Source organism: Protopterus annectens, chromosome 13.part0, assembly GCF_019279795.1.
Source record: "Protopterus annectens isolate FY-2018-M chromosome 13.part0, PAN1.0, whole genome shotgun sequence".
NCBI lineage: Eukaryota > Metazoa > Chordata > Ceratodontiformes > Protopteridae > Protopterus > Protopterus annectens.
Genome location: NC_056747.1, coordinates 668,352,892 through 668,377,991, shown reverse-complemented (window position 1 = coordinate 668,377,991; position 25,100 = coordinate 668,352,892). Strand labels below are relative to the sequence as shown.

At 45.0% G+C, this 25,100-nt stretch overlaps 1 protein-coding gene across 1 annotated transcript in view; it reads left to right on the top strand.

Annotated features, from left to right (window-relative positions):
* The window catches only part of PRPF8 (pre-mRNA processing factor 8), a 2,252,227-nt gene that overhangs the window by 1,589,684 nt on the left and 637,443 nt on the right, over positions 1 to 25,100 (top strand). The window contains exon 30 of the mRNA XM_044054875.1: positions 20,479 to 20,670. Coding sequence (XP_043910810.1) covers positions 20,479 to 20,670 — 192 coding nt within the window. The remainder of the gene's footprint in view (positions 1 to 20,478; positions 20,671 to 25,100) is intronic.

Below are 25,100 nucleotides of genomic sequence, written 5' to 3'. Positions count from 1 at the left end.
TAACAATACATTTCTTGGCATTGAGCTTGAGCCCATGGCTCTGGCACCAAGCATCTGTTACTGTAAGGCCCTTTTGTAGAGTATCCACATCATTTGGGATTCAATAATGGCTCCCAGTTTGCAGTCATCTGCACACTTTGTTAGCCAGAGTCCCTTAGTGTTGACCTGTACTTCAGAGAAGTAGATGCCAAACAAGAGCGCCCCAGGACTGAACCCTGAGGTACTCCACTTGTCACTTGTCTGGAGCTGGATTTGGAGTTGGCTACTTTTACAGTGTGGGTTCTATCAGTAAGCCATTTAGCAACCCATTGGGTGACATAGGGATTAATGCCCAACTTAGTAAGTTTATCTATGATTCCAGAGTGGGGGATGGTGTCAAAGGCCTTGGCAAGGTCTAGATAGGCTGTGTGGACCACCTTACCCTTGTCCATGGCTCTGGAGACTGATTCAAAGAAGTCAATCAGGTTCAGGAGACAAGATCGCCCTTCACAAACCCAAACTGGGTGGGGTCCAGTGTTTGAAGGTTGCCAATGTCTTTGTTTATAAGTTCCATGATAATACGCTCCATGGCCTTGCAGATAAGGCTTGTCAGACTGATGGGATGGTAGTTTCCAGGATCCAAGGTGGATCCCCCCTTGTGGATTGGGATAACTATAGCTCTGCGCCACTCAGTGGGCACGAAACCTGAGGTGAGGCTATGATTAAACATGACACTTAGGTGAGGTGCCAGTTCATATTGTAGTTCATGTAGTACACAGCCCGGGATGTCATCTGGTCCCATGGATGCTGTATTCTTGGCTTTAGAGAGTGCGTTTTGTACCTGTGTGGCCGTTATTACTGGAATTTTGCAATCTTCCGGTATTGAGATGGGCCATTTAGGGGGTGAGAGTGGGGTAAAGTTGGCACTGAATCATCTGCCAGGATATTGGCAATATCCTTCGGATCAGTATATTTAATGCCATTCTGTTTTAGCTCAGAGCAGATCTGAGAATTGCCATTTAGATTCTTGACATAATTATAGAATGCTTTATGGTTGTCTTTGGAATCTTTGGCAATTTTATTTTCGTAACTAGCTTTGGAGGATTTTATGAGGCATCTCAGTTTCTTACTGAGGCTAGTAAGGGAGTTTTTTGCATCCTGGGATTTTCCTCTTTTCTGCAAAAGTTTCTTCCTTTTGTTGTAAAGTTTGTTTATGGCAAGGGACCACCAGATTGGCTTCCTTTTTTTGGATGAGAGCATTTTGGTTCTATTTGGGATGGCACGATTCATGCATGAGTGGATGTGCTCACAGTGCCATAGTGTAGGATTCAGCAGTTGAACTTTCAGTTCCGTCTGCATGGGTGTCATGAAGTTTGTCACTTCTGACTTGAGTAGCATGAAGTTGGCTTTAGAGAAGTTTTTATGGTGGTTTCTTTACTGGGGGTGGGGTGGGATGTGGATGTTAAGGGTGATTAGCTTATGGTCAGACCTGACTAACGAGGGGTGACCATAGGTATGGAGCATTGATTTCCCATGTTGGTAATGACCAGGTCTAGGATATTGGAGCCCCTGGTGGACTATGGATTAGTTGATCCAGGGCGTTGGAATTTATGAATTCCAAGAACCGTTCAAAGGTGTTGGGACATGAGTAGTTTTCCCAGTTAATGGCAGGGTAGTTAAAATCACCCAGTATTAGGGTGTTTGGTTCTATCTTAATATTTTCCAGTATGTTTAGAAAGGTGTAGTGAGAATCTTGGGGTATGGTGGGGATCTGTAGCAAGCTACAATTTGGATTGCAGCCTTACCTAGTGTTAGTTGCACTTGGAGAATTTCAGACACATTGTGTTGGCCAACTAGCCTGGTGGTGTGAATATCCTTGGTGAATATTGACACTCCTCCACCTTTAGTGTTTCGGTCCTGGTTTGGTGGCCGAAAAGTGTGGTAAGAGTTGTAGCCTGGTATTGCAGGGGTGCTCTCTGGAGCTTTGGACCAGGTCTCAGTTACTGCACAGATATCGATGTTCTCCATTTTTAGGAGTGCCTCGAGAGAGTGCATTTTGAGGTTTAGACTTCTAGCATTGAGTAGCATTACCTTCAGATTTTGCATGCTTGTACCTGTTATGATGGTGGTTTTGTCCTTTGAAGTTTGCCTAAAAAAGGCACTATAGGGGTGGCAAGAACCTTAGCCAGTAACCTGAATCCCAGCGGCGACAGGTGCAGACCATCTCTGGCAAAGCATCGTGGTCTGTCAATCATGTCATCCCAGGCAGACAGATACTGGATCCCCTTTGAATGACACCATAAGCTTAGCCAATTGTTGAAGTCAATCATTTTATCCTTATATTGTGGTATCATTCTGGGCGAAGGCAGGATGCTACTCAGGGCTAGGGTCATACCTGCCTGGGCCACATGATCCGAGAGCTCTTCCATGTCTCTTTTCATGTAGTCCAGGGAGGTACGTCTCAAGTCATTCACTCCAACATGGACAATGACAGAGTCATATTTGTACTTGTTATGGAGTGACTTGAGTGCATGCGTTATGTGGCGGATCCTGGCACCCGACAGGCAGCTGACTGTAATTTTCTCCTTATTCAACCTGGTGAGAGGGACATCAGTGTGCCGGACTATAGAGTCACCTATGACTAAAGTGTTAGGTACATTGTCTTGCCTTAGGGGCTGTTGCTGGGTGGCACACTGGTGTTGTGAACTATGTGACACATTGGTTGTGATTGGTGTTTGTTTGCGTTTCAGCTTCAGAGGTCTTTGTTGCTTGGGCAGGTTACAGTTAAGGGCCTCTGCATATGTGGATTTAGTGTTGCTATATGTGGGTGTTGGTGGTGCGGGTTTAGAAGGGCTATGTGTTGCTTGAGGTGTAGTGTGGGTGTTAACCTTCTCCTCTTGACTGTTTAGCACAATCTTGGGTGGAGAGAGCTTTGCTTCCATTTTGGCTATGTAAGTGCATCTCTCACAGGTTGTAGTGTTGGGTGGTAGGAGGAGAGGGTTGTCTGTGTACATGAGGCAATTGCTGCATTGCCCCAGTATGCCCAGATTCACCAGGTGGACAGGAGAAATCACCGGAAGCTGACCCTTGGACATGCCTGGTTTGGGGCTTTTTTTTTTCTTTGTAAAGTATAGGAGCTGTTTCCTTAGCAAGGTACTTTGTAATTATAGGCTGTTTAGTGCCTACTATTAATTTAGGTTACATATATAGCTGTAAAATGCCTTATGGTTGTCCTTGGCAGCACTTGTTATGTTTTTCTCAAAGGAGCTCTTGGATTTGACAAGTTGCCTTATTTGCCTGTTAAGGCTGAGGAGGGTGCTTTTCCATTATTGGGTCCTTGTGTTTTTCTTGGACAGCAACTTTTTGCATTTATTGTAGAGTTTGTTGATGCTGGAAGTCCACCATGGCAGCTTGATTTTACTTTGGGACTGTGGCTTTGATTCTGCCTGGGACATCCGAGTTTATACACTTATGGAAGTGATTGTGCAGGGCTTTATTGTAAGCTTTGGCGTAGTTACCAACCACTTTCAACTAGGGTGGGATTGGAGTGCATTTATACCTTCTCCTAAGAGGGTATAGCTTGCCTGGCTGAAATTTTTTAGTGTAATTTCACCCTTTGTGAGTTCTGGTGTTAATGTCAGTTCGAAGGTGACTGATTTGTGGTCCGTTTTAACTAATGAGGGTCCAACAGTTGCAGCAGTGCACCTGTTTACATGTTGGTGAGGACCAGATCTTGAATGTTTGTCCCTCTTGTTGGGGTATGGACAGTTTGCTCCAGGACATTTGAATTCACAAAGTCAAGGAACTTTTGGGCTAGCAAGATGTTCATCGTGCATACAGCTGCAGTCATAACAGATGGGTTCTTCTGCCGTCAGGCGGGTCCTCGGTCAGCCGAATTCCAAAGTCTAGGTCCGGCATCGGTTGTCGTCGCTTCTTCCCTGACGTCAGTGCGCCAGGGGTATAAAAGAACCAGCCGACGCCATTTTCTTCAGTCTTTCTTGCCGTGCGGTGCCCGAAGCAGAAGCAGTTCGCAAGTGCCCGTCGATCAGCTCCTAAAATTACGAAAATTTTGCAACCGAAGTCTTCTTTAAAGCTAAGTACCCCGTTGGGGAAACTTTTCTTGCCTCAGACCGATGTCAGACAAAGTTAATAATTGTATTTCTTGTGGGAAGCAAATACCGCATAAGGATTTTTATTCCCTCTGCATTCCTTGCTTAGGCCCAGACCACGACGTCTCGGTCTGTCGTTTTTGTGCTACATTCAACAAACGCACCATTAAGCGCCAGGCGGAGTTCGCCCATCATTATTTTGGCAAAAAATGTAACTATATTATGTCGTTGGATGCTCCGACTCCAGTTTTGTCTAAAAAATGCAAAGATAAGGACCGACACACGAGGTCCACGGCCTCTACCAACACCACACCAAAGCAGACTACAGGTGGTCCGGTTCTCAGCGAGGCGCCTACGCAGCCCCTGCCTACCGACTACACTTCTTTGGCGGTGTCTTCTGTGCCCGAGGTCGCAGGCTCCTCGGCCCACACTCCGACTACAGATACCGAAGCCACTCTTGGTGGTGAATCTCAAAATCTAGACAGGTCTGCCTACTCTCAAGGTGTCTTCAGACCTTCCTCTTCTTTTTCTTTCAAGACTTTCACTAAGTCTGAAGCAGCCATGCATTCTAAGAGAGAAGCTCCACAGGGCCCTTCTCCAGGCCCCATGCCTAAAACACAGATGCTTAAAATGGCTGAGGATTTGATTACTCTTATCAGGGGTTCTCAACCCCCCCCGGACAAAAGGCCCAGAGTGGAGGAAGAATCCCCCTCCTCTGACCAGGCCTCCATTATTTCAGAGCACTCTGATGAACAGGAACTTTCTTACTCCCCTTTTGAAGATTCTGATGCTGAGGAGTCCATTCCCTCTGTCTCCCCCCCAGAGGATTACTCATTTGGGGAAACCTTGCATACCTTAAGGGAACACTTCCACTGGGAAGGCCAAGAGTACTCAGATTCCAAGAAAAGGCTTGGGGATTTTCTCTTGCTACCTCAGCACAGGCCTCTGGCTATACCTCCTGTCTTAGACATACTAGATGATGTGTACTCGGAGGCCTGCCTTAACCCGGATTCTTTACCTCCAGCCCCAGTCAAGCCTGACAGGTACTATCGGGTTCCTGACTCACACCAATTTTTATACAAAAGCCATGCGGCTGACCCAGAAACTATCTCACAGGGCCCCAAGGGAATTAAGGCCTCCACTGCTAAAAACCCATTACCTTCCGAGAGAGATTCCAGATCTTTAGAAAGGTGGGGAAAAAAGGTATACACCTCGTCCACCTTAACCATGAGGGCATTAAACTGCCAGTTCCATATGCTAAAGTACCAACAGTTTCTGTTATCACAGTTGAGAAGCAAAATGTCACAACCTGAACAAGCTGACTGCAAGGAAAATCCTGCAGGCTCTGGGATTCATGGCATCTTGCATCCTACTAATACCATGTGCAAAGCAGCATATGAGGAAACTTCAATGGTACCTGAAAAACCTATGGTCTCAACACAGCCACAGCTTGGAAACAATAATACCACTAATTCCATGTCTTCAAAAGGAATTTCTGTGGTGGGCTCAAGAATGCCAAACAAACACAGGTCTCCCATTCTGCAAGCCTCAAGCAAATCAAGTCATCACAAGACGCCTCGGACTACGCCTGGGGGGCGCACATGACAGATCGGTGCATTCAGGGCAAATGGTCCCAAAAAGAAAAGCACCTTCACATCAATCAAAAGGAAATGCTAGCAGTAATAAATGCTATTATAGCTTTCAAAAACCTTCTGCATCCAGGTCAACTATTGATAAGGACAGACAACACCACAGTAATGTGGTACATAAACGAACAGGGAGGAACCCATTCATACCCCCTATGCAGGCTGGCCATGTCACTTTGGAACATGGCCCTGGAATTACAAATTGAACTTTAAGCACAGTACTTGCCAGGCAAGGAAAACATGCTGGCAGACAACCTAAGCAGAAATAGGACAGATCCACACAAATGGAAGTTGCATCCTCAAGTTTTTACAGAGATAATTCAAGCATGAGGAAGGCCAGACATAGATCTCTTTGCCTCCCACAAAAAAATCACCAATTGACAAAATTCTGCTCAAGGACTTTCCATCCACAGGCCTGGAGAGTGGACGCTATCTCTTTCAGTTGGACAACAATGACAGTTTATGCCTTTCCACCTCTTCTTCTGCTGCCCGAAGTTCTATTAAAAACCAGAGCAGACAGACCAAAGATGATTCTCATTGCTCCAAACTGGCCAAGACAGCACTGGTACCCACTCCTGAGGAGCCTGACGCATTCCCCTCCATGGACCCTACCTCTAATGCCTCTTCTTCTGACTCAGCACAGCTTCAAAACTCTTCACAGTCAGCTGAAACCACTTAATCTGGCCGCATGGAAGATTCCTTAACATCACAACAGACCCTACTCTCCAAGGAGGTGCAGGATGTCATTTTGGAGGCCAGAAGGCCGTCTACTAGAAAAGCTTACTCTGCAAAATGGAAACGGTTTTGTGCCTGGAATGAGAAAAAGGGCCAGAATCCTGGAAAACTGAATTTACCTCAAATATTACAGTATCTAGCTGAGCTGCTAAGCAGTGGACTTTCATTCTCCTCCATCAAAATCCATGCCTCAGCCATTTCTGCAGAATACAACACTGATCCACCTTTATTCTCTCACCCCCTCTTAAGACAGTTCCTCAGAGGGGCAAAGAATATAAAACCCCCAAGAAAACAACCAATACCTGCTTGGGATCTCAATTTCATTCTAGAAAAGCTGACCTTGCCTCCTTTTGAGCCAGCTGCCTCAACAGATTTGCAATATTTGTCCTGGAAAACAGCTTTCCTTCTGGCTATCACCTCAGCTCGTAGGGTATCGGAACTACAAGCCCTCATGGCTGTGCAGCCTTTTATCATCATCCATCAGGACAGAGTTTCCTTATGAACCAACCCGTCCTTTATGCCAAAGGTGGTATCCAGGCTAGCTTTGAATCGGGCTATACACTTACCTACCTTTTACCCTAATCCTCAAAACAAAGGAGAGAGACTACTGCATTCCTTGGACATCCACAGACAGCTGCCTTATTATTTGGACAGAACAAAGCCTTTCAGAAAATCAGAACAGCTCTTTGTGTCCTATGCTATAGGAGCTCAAGGGAAGCCAATTTCCAAACAGACAATCTCAAAATGGATAGCCCACTGCATACGCTTTTGTTACTCTTTTCATGGTAAAACTGTGCCTGCAGGCATCAGATCTCACTCCACAAGGGCCACAGCTACCTCTGCAGCTTTTCTCAGAGGAGTTCCTACCAAAGATATTTTGGAAGCAGCCACTTGGAGTTCTGTGCATACCTTCTCCAAGTACTACCACCTACCATTATACTCCAAAACTAGAGCAGGCTTTGCCACTGCAGTCTTGCAGGGCATTCTGGCTCCTCCTAGTTCCACCTAGTGCCTACCCACCCCTTTCTTAGCTTTGGGATTCTACCCATCTGTTAGACTGCAGCTGTATGCACGATGAACATAGTACAGTTTTGTACCTACCATAAATGTAGATGTTCGAGTGCTAATACAGCTGCAGTCCAGGTTTCCCTCCCTCCTTCCCCTCTTGGGACAGGCCTATTGGCTAACACCTCCTCATACAACCTGATTGGGGTATTCTTTTATGGTGTATTTGCTTGCAACTACTGTATTTTGATTATATTGCATTGCTTTATCACACAAATTTATGTATTGCCTTCCTTCTGGGGGCACCTGACATCTGGGGCAAGAAAAACTGAAGAAAATGGCGTCGGCTGGTTCTTTTATACCCCTGGCGCACTGACGTCAGGGAAGAAGCGATGACAACTGACGCCGGACCTAGACTTTGGAATTCGGCCGACCGAGGACCTGCCTGACGGCAGGAAGAACCCATCTGTTATGACTGCAGCTGTATTAGCACTCGAACATCTACATTTATGGTAGGTACAAAACTGTACTTTTGGGCTAGAGTAGATTTCCCATTTGATGGTGGGATAATTGAAATCCCCCATAACTAGTGTGTTTGGTAAAATTTGGATTGTCTTCAGTTTGGTTAAATAGACTTCGTGGGTGTCATGACCTATGGAGGGGGATCTATAACTGGCAGGACGTGAATGGGGGTCTTATCCACCGTGACCTGGAGTAACTCCATGTAGTTGTCCAGTCTAACTACGCATGGTGTGTTCATCTCTAATATATATTGAAACATTGCCTCATTTGGTTTTCACATGTTCATGCTGTGGTCTAAAGGTGTGGAAGGCATTATAGCCTTGCAAGGCCTGGGTACTCTCTGAGGCCTTAAACCAGGTTTCTGTGACTGCACAGTCATCTAAATATTCTAGTGATAGACGTGTTTCCACGGAGTGCAGTTTTTGGTTTAAGCTTCTAACATTTAGCAGTATGGCCATTATTTTGTTTTGATTGGTTAATTTAGATAAGGACTTTGAATCCAAAACCCAAGCTAAGTCGCTGTAGACTGGTGAGTGCTTTCTATGGATACAGACTCCATGGTTTAGTATTTATCCTATCAAACCCTGGTCCAGTCTTGCCTCACAGGCCAGACAGAGGAGAGAGGACTAGGATGGAAAGACTGCACAGACCACAGAGGAAATGGCAAGCTGACCAGTGACTAAGGCCTAGGGGAACCCCAACACCAGGAATCCAGCAGGGAGAAGCCATGACTCTGCTCTGCCCCTTCTTGTCCCCCCCCCCCCAAAAAAAAAAAAAAGAGAGAGAGGAAGACTTTTCTCTGTAATTGGAAAAGTGAGAGAGCATTACTCAGGATCAGTTGGTCATTCAGATCATAAGAGAAGGCTACAAGGTGAGGTTTCCTCATCTTCCAGTACCAAACCACATTTTATCTACCCCAGAAGGGCAACTCCTAGGGTCTCATGCCCAACTTTTTCTCCAGTGTTGTACAACCTCTTAGTTGGTATATATTACTCTAGGGGTGTGGGAGTGTCCCCCACCTGGTGAATACAGGAGAGGGCTTTCCCCATGGAAAAAAATTTCAGTGTTTGCTGAATGCGGTTCCAGCAAACTGGTTTCAGTTGATTTGCTTTTGTCTAAACTGACTTTGATGGATTAGCATGAATCAAACTGCTCACAGCTGTTGAGTTAAGTTTTCAGCTGCTCTGGTTTCCTTTCATGGGAATCAGTAAGGTGCAAAAACAGGTTTTGCAAATCCCAACAGAAGCATTAGTATGACCGTGGTGGTGGGGGTGTCTGTTCTACCCTCTGCCAAAGTGGCAGATGTGATCTGCACCAGCAAGCGTTCAGGAGATCCTTTCAGGGATTCCTCCAGTATAAACCTAAAGGATTGCTGGACTCTTCAGCTCTGGCGGCAGTGTGAGACATCTTTCCCTCCATCTGTCCTCATGATGGACATCATACTGTACATATGGATCAAGGAACTCATTCAGAAGCCATTCAGTACCATTTTTAAGCTTCCCCGAACACTTGTCCTCTTATCTGCCACTAGTACCCCATTAGAGGAGGTCAGCACAGCATGAGTTGCTCACCTTCCTAAAAAAAAAGGGCTATCCAAGAGATCCCATCAGGCTGGTCCAAATTTTACTCTTGCTGTTTCTTGGTTCCCAAAAAGATTCAGGACCTCAGACAAAGTCTCAAACTCTTGTCTGAGTCAGTATGTCAAGAAAGAGTCATTCTGGATAGTCTGTTCTACTTTGCTTACAGGCAGGATACTGGATATGCTGTTTGAGTCTCTAGAACGTGAGCCAGAATAGAAGTGTCATCTTGGAAATTCCTTTGCTTTCAGGTGGGAGAAGTTATTATCAATTCAGAGCCCTGCCATATGGCTTCATCACAGCCGTTGGGTGTTAACCAAATGCATGGCTGCAGTTGCAGCCTGTGTGTTTGTTAGGGGTAAGAATCTTTCCCTACCCAGACAACTGTCTCACTGTGGCACCTTCTGTGGAAAGACTTGCTGTATAGCAAGGCAACATTTGTTTCATCTACGCCTGTCATTGAGGATCACTGTCAAGCTAGCGAACTCACAGCTTTATCCCTCGCAGAATGTAGTCTTCCTTGGCTGCTACTTACAGGGAGCCAAAAAGCCAGACTACCACTAGACAGGATATCTGCCATTGTTTGGGCACTTTTAGATCCATCAAGCAATCAGGCACCCATTGCAGCTGCAGCTCTCAAGTTGCTAGATATTATGGCAGTTTAAATTTTAATAGTTCTAAATGCCAGACTAAACATGAAGGCCCTGCTGTGTGGACTCAGGACACAGTGTAATCAAGCAATACAGCCCATTGGGCATGCAATAAGACTTTCTGAAGTCTGTATTAAACACCTCCTTTGATCAAATCCATGCAGTCTGTTTACAGGAACTGCCTTTTTCCCAACCTGTCCCCACCACGATAACTACAGCTGCATCCTTATAGGGGTGGGAGGAATTATCTAAATAGTCAACCCGAGAGATGTGGACTCCACAAGAGGTCAAATTGCACATCGTTGTCACAGTAGTAAGAGCAGGCTTCCTAGCATTGCAGGCACTCCCCTTAAGTTGGACAACATGACAGTAGTAGTATGGTAAGTACATGAGCAAGAAGAAACCCAGTCTTACCCCCTAAGAAAAGCATTGAGGGTTTGGGTATAGGCCGTAACATCACATTGCTTTCTGATAGCAACCCTGTATTATACTAGGGACTTCCAAAGTGACTACAGGCAAAATGAGCACACAAATCTTGCTGCCACATGAATTATCTCTGTGATTCAGTACCACTCAATATTTTTCAGAAGTGGAGAAGACCCTGTTGCACTCTGCTTCCCTGTCAAACACCAAATGTAACCGTTTTTCTCTCCGTTGTCTCCCAGGAGACATTTTCGCCCTTTATTTAGCCCTCAGGTCTTCTATGTTTGTCCCCCATTTACACTTGTAACCAGATTCCTCCAGAAAGACAAAATATGCAGGGCCGAGGTAATTCTCATAACCCATTCTGGCCATGCCAGATTTTGTTACCTCTGCTGTGGCCCCATTTGAATGGAAGATTCCCTTCTCCTTCCTTAGTACCATCTTCAGGTGCTCCACCCATTGGGGTAGCCTCACCCGAATGTCTGATCCCTATCCTTAGCTGCATAGGTTCTCTACTTCCACTCATGTTCAGGGACCCTTCCTTCCCTTCCAAAATTATTAACCTAATTACAGATTCACAAAAGCTCTCTAGTAGAAATATTTATAACAGAGTGGAAAAAGTTTTCTATTTGTGCTGTCCAATAGCATATAGACCCCTTTTTAGGGAATACTTAACTCCTGTAACAGGATCACCAATGTTGTTTTTCTTTACCCTTAGCCTCACACAAGCTATGTAAAACATTCTTAGAAGGAATTTTTGCACTCCAGACCACCTTTAACTCACCTGGCTGCCCCATAAGATTTAAATTTTGTCCTGGAGAAATTTACACGGTTTCCATTCACAAATGCTGGCTGCACTGGTATTAGTTACTGTCCTGGAAAAATAGCCTTCTGGTAACCATTACTTCTACCAAGCTGAGATTCAGAGCTCTAGCCCTTATCCTCAACATTTCCTAATGCTAGTTTTCATAAAGACACTGATGTTGAGGACTTAACATTTCCTTTATACCCATGGTTATCACATAGGTGAATTTCAGTCTGTTCACCTGTTTTCTTTCTATGTCATTTCCAACAGAGGCGAGTGTCCACTGCATTGCTTAAATGAGACCGGCATCTCAGATGTTACCTACACAGAACAAGAGCTCAGGAAGGGTAACCAGTTATTTATCTCCTTCTCAGTTACACAAAATAACTAAGGTCACATTGTCCAAAAGGATGTCAGACTGCATTAGTTTATATTTTTCTTCCAGTAAAAAAGGATCCCTGCGATCAGATCAAAATCTTAGATTATCAGGAAGCAAGCTACTTCTACAGCATTTATCCAAAATTATCCACTAGAAGAAATTTGTGCTGTTGTTACTTAGTCTACTTCACATACCTTTGCCAAACATTGTAGTTAAGATGTACTGTTCAGAGCTTGAGCTTTCTTTAGAGCTTCTGTCTTTAAAAGCTTGTTTTAAGCTACCTAGGTCTGTTGGGGTTTCTGGCCACCAGTACCAGTGTCCAGGCAGGACCAGCATAAGTTATGTACTGACAAGAACGTTTGACTTAGCTGGTGTCTATCCGGACACTGGTGCAATCCACCCACCTAACCCCCATGAAAGTGTTCTATCGGGGGGATCTGGAGGAAGACCAGAGGCTTAGCTCTCTGCCTCAAGGCTTCATTGGGATATGCAGTTACCTTTTATATCACATTAAGATTATTATGGGATAAATGCTTGTAAGTCACTGTCACTTAGGTTCATAGGTGTGTACTAGGCTAATGTCCCTGGAGCCTTTACAAGCCTAGCCCATGGGATTACCGTGGCATCCTGCCACCTGACCTTAGTTCCTAGTGCCTTTGAGTAGAGCCACTGGAGTGATCCCCGGGGTGAATTTTCTATTTCCCATCCAGTCATCAGGATTTCTCTTGAAGGAGGGCCTGTGAGGTGCTCTGCTTGACATGTATGGGAAGTCTATTCCATAGCATGGGCAGTCTCTGAGTTATGAACCTGTCCCTCCAGCATGTTCTGTTGAGTGTGGTAATAAGGTCTCTGGAGTGTGTGGTGCGGAGGGATTGGAATTTCTTTAGATGTAGCATTTCTAACAGAGCTGGGTCAGACATGGCTTTGTATGAGACGGAGAATAGTTGGAGTTTTTTGAGTCTGTCCATATAGGACAAGTGTTTAAGGCCTGTGAGGTACTTTTGCGGCCTCTCCAGTTGTTGCAGGTATCTAGTGAGGCACATGCCAAATGGGGCATTGTACTCGATGATTGGCCTAATGAGGGAAGAGTAGAGGGGAGACCATGACCTCTTTCTTCCTGGATGCAAAACCCTTAGTAATGAGATGTGCCACACTGAAGGACTTTCAGACCACAATGACAACGTGGTGGTCAAAATAGAGGTTGCTGTCAACTTGTGTTCGCAGATCTCTTATAACACCTTCTGTGTTCAGTGGACTACCATCAATGTGGTAATTCAAGGGAACTGGGTTTTTCCCAAGGGGATGACATTTTTTGGCACTGAGATTAAGGCCATGATTCTGACACCAGTCGGTCTTACCGAGGCCTTTCTGTAGGATGTCAACATCACTTGGAGTTAACAATAGCTCCCAAATTTGCAATAGTCTGCGAACTTTGTCAGCCAGAGTCCCTTCATGTTAGCCTGGACTTCAGAGAAGTAGATACCAAACAAGAGAGGACCCAGGACCGAACCCTGTGGGACTCCACTCGTGACTGGTCGGCAGTCTGACTTGGAGTCAGCTTCTTTCACACTATGGGTTCTATCTGTGAGCCAGTTTGCAACCTACCTAGTGATTATAGGAGTTGATACCTAGCTTAGTGAGTTTTTATATGATTCCTGAGTGGGGAATGGTATCAAAGGCCTTGGCCAGATCAAGGTAGGCTGTATGAACCACCTTGCCTTCATCCACAGCTCTAGTGACTGACTCAAAGAAGTCAACAGGTTGAGCAGGCATGATCTACCCTTCACAAAACCAAACTGTGTAGAATCCAGAGTTTGGAGATACCTGTATCCTTGTTTATTAGGTCCATGATGATGTGTTCCATAGCTTTGCATGTCAGACTCGTCAGGCTAATGGGGAGATAATTCCCATGGTCTGTAGTCACTCCTCCTTTGTGGAGAGGGATGACTGTAGCAGTGCGCCATTCGGTAGGGACAAAGCCTGAGGTGAGGCTGTGATAGAACAGGGCACACAGGTGATGTGCCAGATGTTCTTCGTGTTTCACTGTTGTAGTCCTCACATTTGGGTTATCTGCTTGCAATAGCCCTCAGTTGGCCTGATTAACAAAGTCTTGGGTCCTGCGTCAGTTGCTGTCTCTTCCATGACAACAGGTAGTCAGGGGTATAAAACATGCAGCCAATGCCATTACATCAGTCTTTCTTGCCGTGTGGTGCCCGAAGCAGAAGCAGTTCGCAAGTGCCGGTCGGCCGACTCCTGAAATTTTCTTTGAGTTTCAGAACCAAAGTCTTCAACTAAAGCTAAGAACCCCTTTGGGGAAACTTTTTCTTGCTCTAATCTGATGTCAGTAAAATTAAATAGTTGTATTTCTTGTGGAAAGCAAATACCTCATAAAGATTTCCATTCGTACTGTATTACTTGTCTAGGCCCTGACCACAACATACCTCGCGGTCCGTTTTGAGCCTTAGTTAAACAACGAACTATCCGTTGTTGTTATATTTTCGCTTCTAAATATTTTGGTACTCTGTTCAATTATCCAGATAGGTCTTCGGTAAGCCATCTGACTACCAACTTTCCGAAAAAACACAAAGATAAAGACAAAGACTGGCCATCTAGGTCCAAAGCTGCCGACGACACTTCTAAGCCAGTCGCCAGTTCGCCGGTACTCAGTGAGGTGCTTTCGCAGCCCCCGATATTCGCTACTTCAGATTCGCAGGCCTCTACTGAGACCCATTCGGAGTATGGTATGCCACGAGATGCTTCAACTGTGGAACCTGCGGATGTCTCTACCTTGGATGGGTCCGAAGCCGCTGTGCAGGCACCGGCTTCTGAGGCTGTATTCAGGCCTACTAACTTACATATCAAACCGACGCCATCTTCTTATTCAAGGCCTAAAACTCAAACCATGCCTAGAAAACCGACGCCCAGACCCCATGGTCAGGCCTCTATGCCTAAACAACAAATGATAAGAATGGCTAAAGACCTTATTACTTTAATCAGGGGAAGACAGCCTTCCCCCTCTAACATACCTAGGACTGAATTTGCTTATGATACTTCTGATCAGGATTCTGAAATTTCTGTTTCCTCTGATGACCAGGATTTACCCTTATCTACCTATGAGGATTGTGATGCTGAGGACTCTATTTTCTCTGCTTCCCCTCCAGAGGATTTCTCTTTTGGTGAAACCTTGCATATTCTTAAGTAGCATTTTCGTTGGGAAAGTCAAGGATTACTCGGATTCAAAAAAGAGACTTAGGGATTTCTTACTCCTGCCCCAGCACAGGCCTTTAGCTATCCCTCCTGTACTAGTCATTGTTGATGATGCCTTTTAGGAATCTAGCTTGGCCCCTGACTCTCTACCTCCTGCTCCCAGAAAACCTGATGGATATTACAGAGTTCCTGACTCTCTCAAATTCCTTTTCAAAAATTCTACTGTGGATCCTGAGACCATTTCACAGGGACCCAAGGGCATTAAGGCTACTACTGCCAAAAATCATACCCCCTCTAATAGAGACTCCAGGGTGCTGGATAGATGGGGTAAGAAGGTATACACTTCTGCAACCTTGGCCATTAGGGCCTTAAATTGCCAGTTTCATATGTTAAAGTATCAGCAGCATATTATTGCATTGCTTAAACAGAAAATTATGTTGATTCCTGATTGTGCTGAAAATAAGGGCTTACAGGATTTAATGCATTCTGCTGAACAGGTTTGAAAACATACTTTGCAGTGTGGTTTTGATTCACTTGAGGCATCTTGCAGGGATGCTGTCAGTGGGTCTGTACTTAGAAGGCATGCTTGGCTTAAGGAACAATCCTTGCCAGATCATGGTAAAGCTAAATTACTGGATGCTCCCTTAAGTCAGGACGACCTGTTTGGCAACAAGGCAGAATTTGTTCTTAAAAAGATTGAGGAAAAAGCTAAATCTATGCAAACTGTTAAAGATTTCCTACAAGTACACCCTCCAAAATTTAATAGGCATTGGCCCTCTAAGAATTGGTCCTTTCCTGCCTCTTCGAGGTATTCTCAGTCCAAACCCATGTCCAGCAGAACACCCAGGCTTCAGTCCCAGGGTACGCACAGGACTAAGCAGTGGGGGGCTCCCACTTCCAAATTTGGGAGTAGTAAAACTTCCCCCTATGGTAAACTGTTTCAATGACTTAACTTTAAAACTTGCAAGCACTTCTCATTTGACTGCCCCTTTTGGGGGGAAAGATTGCTCTGCAGGCAAAAAACTGGGAACTTGTTACCCAGGACAAATGGATTTTAAATGTAGTTTCCCAAGAATCCAGATTTCAGTTCCACATGTTACCAATCCCAAACGGTTGGCCAGATCTACTCCCAAATCAGTGGGCACAGGCTCAAAAGCAAGTACTCTCTCTCTTAAGCATAAAGGCTATTCAAACTGTACCAGAAGAGAAAAAGGGACAAGGTTTCTACGCAAGACTTTTCCTGGTACCCAGAAAAGACAACTCTTGGCGTCCTATCCTGGACCTGTCTACCCTAAACACTTTTTGGTGATTCCAAAATTCAAGATGTTAACTCTTCACCAGTTGCTTCCTATGCTAGGCAAAGATGCCTGGTTGGCAACACTCGATTTAAAAGAAGCCTACCTGCACATCTCAATCAGTGAATCTTGCAGAAGATACCTATGCTTCAAAGCAGGCTACATGCACTTTCAGTTCTCTGCACTGCCGTTTGGCTTATCTACTGCACCCAGCTCCAGTCATTGCATTTTGCAGGCAAAGAAATATTCAAATATACCCATACCTGGTAATTCAGGCAGAAAGCCAGGACATATTTTGAATCATCTGGCATTTGTACAAAAGGTGCTAACTTGTCTGCGGTACACCATAAACAAAAAGAAATCACACCTGGTACCCTGTCAACAAATTATATTCCTGGGAGCAAGCTTGAATGCAACTTCCTAGATGGCTTTCCTCACGCCAGAGAAACAAATTAATTTGACATCCTACTTCAAACTAATGGCCACAAAATACCCTGCTATCTGCAAGGCAAATACTGCAAGCCTTGGGGTTCATGGCCTCCTGCATTCTTCTAATTCCATATGCAAGACTGCATATGAGGAAACTGCAATGGTGTCAACATTCTCAGGATCTAGAAGCAGTGATTCCTGTCATACCTTGCTTACAGTTAAGAGTTCATTCGGTGGGCAGAGGCCTGCCACCAAAACAAGGGACTACCATTCACTCTACCCCTGCCACCCAAACCCTAACAGACGCATCAGACTATGCATGGGGGGCTCACCTGGCAGGGAAGTGCATTCAGGGCAAATGGAACCCAAGTCAAATGCACCTGCATATCAATCAAAAAGAAATGTTAGCTGTGCAGAATGCTCTGACAGCCTTCAAGGACCACATTCTTCCAGGACAATTAATGGTAAAGGCTGCCAACATCACAGTTATGTGGTACATAAACAAGCAGGGGGATACCCATTCTTACCCCCTCTGCAGACTAGCCATGGAGCTGTGGAACACAGCCTTGAGCTACCAAGTGCATCTACAGGCTCAATTCCTGCCAGGAAAACTAAATACACTGGCAGAATGACTAAGCAGAAACCTCATGGACCCACACGAGTGGAAACTGGAACCAAAGACTTTCAACATGTTGACAAACAAATGGGGAGCCCAGCTATAGACCTGTTTGCCTCCCCTCAGAACTATCAGTTGGACACATTTTGCACAAGGGCTCCCCACAAACAAGCTTGGAAAGTGGATGCTCTGTCCTTCAGCTGGAAAAACCTATCAGTTTATGCCTTTCCTCTTCTCTCCAGAGTACTACTAAAGATCAACCAGGACAAACCAAGGACAATTTTAATTGCACCAGACTGGCCACACCAACACTGGTACCCCCTCTTTGGTGTATCACTCCTGGCTTCCTGGCACCTGCCTCAGACCCCTACTATCTTGTCAGCAGCAGGAGAACCAGATTCTGCACCCTCAGCTTCAAACCCTGAACCTACAAGCCTGGCTAATTACCTAATCTCTCCATTACCATCCCTTAGTAAACAAGTGTTGGATATCATTTTAGAGGCAAGGAGGCCTAGTACTCTCTCATCCACTGCTCAAGCAGTTCAGAGGGGCCAAAGACTTAAGACCACCCAGGAGAGCCCCAACTCCAGCCTGGAACCTTAACTTTGTGTTGGAGAAACTCACTCTTCCTCCTTCAAGCCAGCTGCAAGTGCAGATTTAAAATTACTTTCATGGAAAACTGCCTTCCTTTTAGCAATCACTTCAGCAAGAAGGGTATCTGAATTACAGGCCCCTATGGCAGTGGAGCCTTTCATCATCATTCATGCGGACAGGGTGTCCCTCAGAACCAATCTCTCCTTCATGCCCAAGGTGGTATCCAGTGTGGCTCTTAATCAGTCCATTCATTTGCCAACCTTCTTTCCTATTCCACAGAACAAAGGGGAACGGATACTACACTCCTTAGATGTGCACAGACAACTTAGATTTTACTTGAACAGGACTAAACCTCAATGGAAATCTGAACAACTGCTGGTGGCATTTGCTGCAGGGGCAGAGGGGAAGGCTATTTCTAAACAAACCATTTCTAAATGGATAGGCCATTGCATTAATTTCTGCTATATGCACCATGGAAAACGTATCCCACAAGTGATCAGACCCCATTCAACCAGAGCTGCATCTACTTCTACAGCCTTTATCAGAGGTGTCCCTACCAGGGACATCCTAGAAGCTGCTACCTGGAGTTCTGTACATACTTTCACCAAGCATTACCATTTGCCAATTTTCTCTAAATCCAGAGCTGGCTTTGCCACTGCAGTCTTGCAGGGCCTTATAGCTGGTCCTAATGCTATCTTAATTCCTTCTCCAATCCTTAGCTTTGGGAATCTACCCAAATGTGATGACTGCAACAGTGAAACACGAAGAACATAGTACAGTTGTGTACACTTACCATAAATGTAGATGTTCGAGTGTATTCACTGTTGCAGTCCTGATTACCCTCCCTCCAACCCCCTGACTTCTTTTGGCTATACCTCTACTCTCCTTTACTATGCTTAAAAGCTATTTTATATAGATATATATATATATATATATATATATATATATCTATATATATATATATATATATATATATATATTCCTTACCTGACATCTGGGGCAAGAAAAACTGATGTAATGGCGTCGGCTGCATGTTTTATACCCCTGACTACCTGATGTCACTGAAGAAGAGACAGCAACCAACGCAGGACCCAAGACTTTGTTAATCAGGCCGACTGAGGGCTACTGCAAGCAGATAACCCAAATGTGATGACTGCAACAGTGAATACGCGAACATTTACATTTATGGTAAGTGTACACAGCTGTACTTTCACTCTGTAGCTCGTGTAGAACACGGCCAGGGGTATTGTCAGGTCCCATAGAAGCTGTATTCTTGGCCTTGGACAGTGTTTTTTTTAACCTGTGCAGCAGTAATACTGGGTGCCTGGCAATCTACTGGTGGTGTGATTGGTCCTTTGGGGGGGGGGGGTAAAGTTAGCACTGACTCTGTCAGCCAGTATTTTGGTAACATCTGTTGGCTTGGTATAGGAGGTGCCATTGTGCAGTAGCTCAAAGCGAATCTGGGTATTGCTGAATTGCTTGTCTTGGGAAATCAAGCCACTAATGCCTGCATGTAAAGCCACAACTCTAACCACTACACTGCCTCAGTTTTGATCTAGAGTTTCATAGCGTAACAGGGATTTGCGGGATAAGGGACGGAGATCGAGCTAGCAAAGAGCTGCTGTTGCCACAAGAAAAAGTGACAAGGCAACCAGTCCACCAGTTACATTGCTTAGACAGATACCAGCTAAATCTAATGTTCTGATAAGTACATAACCTGCATTTCTGCAAAAACATAAATACAGAAATGCAACTTTTCATCAGCTTCTTTACTAGATGTTTGTGGTGGTGGTGGTGGGGGGGGGTTGATGAAGGAAATGTGGGCTAAACTAAGTGTTTACATTAGGAATCATGCAGATCCCTACTTCTGACTCCATAGTTGCTACATGTAGGGAAGGGGCAAATTTACACTATGCTGCATCTGTGTGAATTCTGCATTTTCTAGATCAGCTAAACCCCTGTCAACAGATTGATGATTTGAATAGTGAACCATGAGAAGACTGAACGACTTTCCAAGATGAGTGTTCAGAAGAGTTAGGCTTTAATCATTTGTCTTGCAGCTGTATGTAAGTGATGCGTATCACATTTTAAACAAATACATTAGAGCTTTTTGACATGTAGTACTGTCATTTTCAGATAGTGCAGAAGACGTAAGAGCTGATTGTCCTGTTCAGCAACTCATTTAGTACTTCCTGCTAAAATGTTGATAAATGAGCATAGAGAATGGCAGGTTTGCTATATGCTTGAAAATCTTGAACAGAAATTTGTATTCATGTTATGACTGTGGATGAAACACTCCCTGACCTCCCAGATTGCTTTCTTAGTGTAAACAGCTAGCAGAAACAAGTTCTTGTAACTTCAATTTTAGTGCATGTTTAGTTTACTTTGTGCATGCTTAAATACGGTTGTGTTCACATGATGGCTTTTTTAGTTCAAACAGGAAAATGTGGAATTTTTTACAGTGTTATTCACAGCAAGACTGATTTCATTGCATTCCTTTCTTTCAGGGATGTGATGGACAGCACAACCACCCAAAAGTATTGGATAGATATACAGTTGCGATGGGGCGATTATGACTCGCATGACATTGAGAGATATGCTAGAGCAAAATTCCTGGATTATACCACCGACAACATGAGTATCTACCCATCTCCAACTGGAGTGCTTATTGCCATTGATCTGGCATACAACCTGCACAGGTTAGTCTTATTTTTCACCTGGGGAGGGCCATCAATTGTCATATAGTTCTTGGCAAAAAGAATCTGTACTAAGTTTTAAAAAATAATTTTTGATGACTGATAAAGATAGCTTAACTCGCCTGTTGTGCCTATTTCCCTACTTACTTGGATAAGCTCCATACCCTGCTTAAGCAATAGCATAGATCCTATATTGTTCTCTCCATCCATCTTGACTTGGTGGGTCATACGGCCTTGTGGTGGATCCAAGCTGGTAACTTTTTTCACTCAGTAGCGTCTCCATCACTCAAGCTCACCTCTTCTCCAATGATGATGTGCGTCTTCTGTTGTTTCCTAGGTCTTGTTTGCTGCCATCCTCTGTTCAGTAGATGGTATTAGTTTGGAGTCTGTGTATTCCCTTACTTAATTGCTTCAGTCATAGCCCTCTCTGCATCCTTCCTTCAAGAAGCTGCTTATAAAGCAAGTCATTCTTTTTACTGTCCTTTCCTTTGATGTCCATGTGCTGCTGCTTTTTTCCCCCCTGCTGTTGTCCTCTTTCTTTGCAGTGATGTTCTTCAGAATCGCACCTAACAGTGTAGGTGAGAGTCTGTCATCTGAAATATATGACAGCATGCTGATGTTATTCACAGTTCATGGTTGTATGAATGATGTTTGTCCTTCTGTAAAAGCAGGATATCCCAAGGCCAGCCCAGATACCGGTGACTTTACCTTGCCTCACAGTCTTGACAGATGCTCTCCCCTTCTGTCAGGATAGAGGTAATAACTTTGAGTCATCTGCTGAGACCATCTTCAGGTTCATCTTGCCCCAGTCTGGTCTCTCACTCTGTCCAGATCCTTCACCAGTTCACTGAAGGAAAAATGTGAATATGGAGCTTTATGGAGTGAGTGGAGGATAAGGAGAGGAAGGGTGCCCACTCACACCGTAGGTGCACACTAGAAGAGGGTAGGTGGGAGCGAACTGGTAGGTAATTGTCACTGTAATAGTGAAGATCTATAGTTATGGTAAGTACGTGCCACAACTGCAATACATTCGTCATAGGTCACTGGTGCAATAATAACTCCAGACAGTTGCCAGAGTCAAGAGACTTGGGGAGTTTGGCCAGAAGAGGGACCTGGGTAGTAAAGTCCTGGAAAATGGCTGAAATAAATCCAGTAAGCACCTGAAAGAAAAGCTTGTTCACGTAATTCATGAAGTCTAGGCAGCCTACATCTGCGAAAATTTGTGCCTCAGAAATACCTTCTACATAAAGAAAGTGGGAAGCTTTCAAGAGGGATTCAAATACTTCAGATTCTGAGGTGGAAGAACTGATTTGTGTGAACTAAATATTCCCAGCCTCTTATATGGAATCTGATAGAGTGCATATCCCATCCTCAGCCTTGCCACCTAAGGATCTTTCTTTTGGAGATACCCTTAGTAAGACATAGACTTTCAGCTGAGAGGCTAAGGAGTTTTCCCAACATTTAGATTAGATGCAGGCAATTTCTAGGCCTACCACTGCCAGTGTCTCTGACCATAACTAAAGAAGGTCTTGTGATTATCTTTAGTGTCTTGTGCAATTTTTCTTTCGAAGCTGGCCTTAAAAATTTTATGAGGGATCGTAGTTTCTTGCTAGTACTGATCAGAGATGCCTTCCCTTTTTGGGATTTTGCTCTATCATGTAGTAGCTTCCTCCTCCTGTTGTATAGCTTATTTATGGCCTGGGGTCCACCAGACTGGTCTCCTGCCTTTGAAGGAGTGAGTCTTGGTTTTATTTGGGATAGCACGATCCATGCATTCCTGTAGGTGACAATAGAATGCATTTGTAAAGGATTCTGCTGTTTGGGCAGTATTTTCCACTGGCCTGGTGGCTTTGAAGGATTCCACCTCGGTTTTGAGAAGTGTGAAATTTGCTTTTGAGAAATTTTTCACTGTGATTTCCTTGGCTGGGGGTGAGGATGGGATATGGATGTCCAGTGAGATTAATTTATGGTCTGATCTTACCAATGAGGGACATACCTCTGGTGTGGAACATAAAGTCCCCATGTTGGTGATGACCAGGTCCAATATGTTATCCCGTCTTGTGGGAATGGTGACCAGTTGTTCCATAGCATTTGAGTTTATAAATTCTAGGAACCGTTGTGCAAGGGTGTTGGGGCTTGAGTAGTTTTCCCAGTCGATGTTTGGGTAGTTGAAGTCACGCAATATTATTGTGTTTAGAGAGACCTTCATATTCTCCAGTGTTCTCAGGAAGGCCGAGTTGGGTTCCTGAGTTTGGGAGTGTGGTCTGTAGCAGGCTATAAACTGAAAGGCAGTTTTGCCCACTGTTAACTGTACATGGATGGTCTCCGATGCTTCGTGTAATGCCACTAACCTGGAGGTATGGGTATCTTTGATGAATATGGATACTCCCCCCTCCTTTGTGGTTCGGTCCGAGTTTTGGGGCCGAAAAGCATGGTATGAGGTATAACTTGGTAGTGCTGGGGTGCTCTCTGGGGCCTTGAACCAGGTCTCTGTCACTGCACAGATATCGATATTCTCCATACTGAGGAGAGCCTCGAGTGCATGCATCTTGAGGTTTAGACTTCTGGCGTTGAGCAGCATTACCCTTAGGTTTTTTTTTTCTTGTGTTGTCTATGGAGGTGGGTTTGTCTTTTGAGCCTCACCTAAAAAAGGCACTATGCGGGTGGCAAGAGCCTTAGCCAGTATTCGAAAGCCCAGGGGTGACAGGTGCAAGCCGTCCCTAGCGAAGCAACGTGGCTTGTCAAGCATGTCATTCCAGGCTGACAGACACTGAATCCCCTTAGAATGACACCAATACTTTAGCCATTTGTTAAAATTGATCATTTTGTCTTTATACTGTGGCATCATTCTTGGTGAGGGCAAGATGCTACTCGAGGTCAGGGTCATACCGGTCTGGGCTACATGATCAGAGAGCTCCTCTATGTCTCTCTTCATGTAGTCCAGGGAGGTACGTCTCGGGTCATTCACACCAGCATGGACAGTGACTGAGTCATATTTGTACTTGCTTTAGAGTGACCTGAGTGCTTGTGTTATGTGGTGGATCCTGGCACCCGACAGGCAGCTTACAGTGACCTTCTCCTTGATGTTCATCGTGTATACAGCTGCAGTCATAACAGATGGGTTCTCTGCTGTCAGGCGGGTCCTCGGTCGACCGAATTCCAAAGTCTAGGTCCGGCGTCGGTTGTCATTGCTTCTTCCCTGACGTCAGTGCGACAGGAGTATAAAAGAACCAGCCAACGCCATTTTCTTCAGTCTTTCTTGCCGCGCGGTGCCCGAAGCAGAAGTAGTTCACAAGTGCCGGTCGGCCAGCTCCTGAGATTACAAATATCTGCAACCGAAGTCTTCTTTAAAGCTAAGTAGCCCGTTGGGGAAACTTTTCTTGCCTCAGACTGATGTCAGACAAAGTTAATAATTGCATTTTATGTGGGAAGCAAATACCGCATAAGGATTTTCATTCCCTCTGCATTCCTTGCTTAGGCCCAGACCACGACGTCTCGGCCCATCGTTTTTGTGCTACATTCAACAAACGCACCATTAAGCGTCGGGCGGAGTTTGCCCAGCACTTTTTTGGCAAAAAATTTAACTACATAATGTCGTCGGATACTCCGACTCCAGTTTTGACTAAAAAATGCAAAGATAAGGACCGACACACAAGGTCCGCGGCCTCTACCGACACCACGCCAAAGCCGACTACAGGTGGTCCGGTTCTCAGCAAGGCGCCTACGCAGCCCCTGACTACCGACGACACTTCATTGGTGGTGTCTTCTGTACCTGAGGTCACAGGCTCTTTGGGCCACACCCCGACTACAGATACCGAAGCCACTCTTGGCAGTGAAACTCAGAGTTTAGACAGGTCTGCCTCCTCTCAAGGTGTCTTCAGGCCTTCCTCTTCTTTTAAGGCTTTCACTAAGTCTAAGACAGCCATGCATTCTAAAAAAAACCCCACAGTGCCCTTCTCAAGGCCCCATGCCTAAAAAGCAGATGCTCAAAATGGCTGAGGACTTAATTACACTTATCAGGGGTTCCCAACCCCCCCCCCGGAAAAAAGGCCCAGAGTGGAGGAAGAATCCCCCTCCTCGGACCAGGCCTCCATTATTTCAGAACATTCTGATGACCTTGAACTTACTCCCCTTTTGAAGATTCTGATACAGAGGAGTCCATTCCTTCTGTCTCCCCCCCTGAGGATTACTCTTTTGGGGAAACCTTGCATACCTTGAGGGAACACTTCCACTGGGAAGGCCAAGAGTACTCAGACTCCAAGAAAAGGCTTAGGGATTTTCTCTTGCTTCCTCAGCACGGGCCTCTGGCTATACCTCCTGTCTTAGATATCCTTGATGATGTGTATTCCGAGTCCTGCCACTTCAATGGTACCTGAAAAACCTATGGTCTCAGCACAGCCACAGCTTGGAAACAATAATACCACTAATTCCAT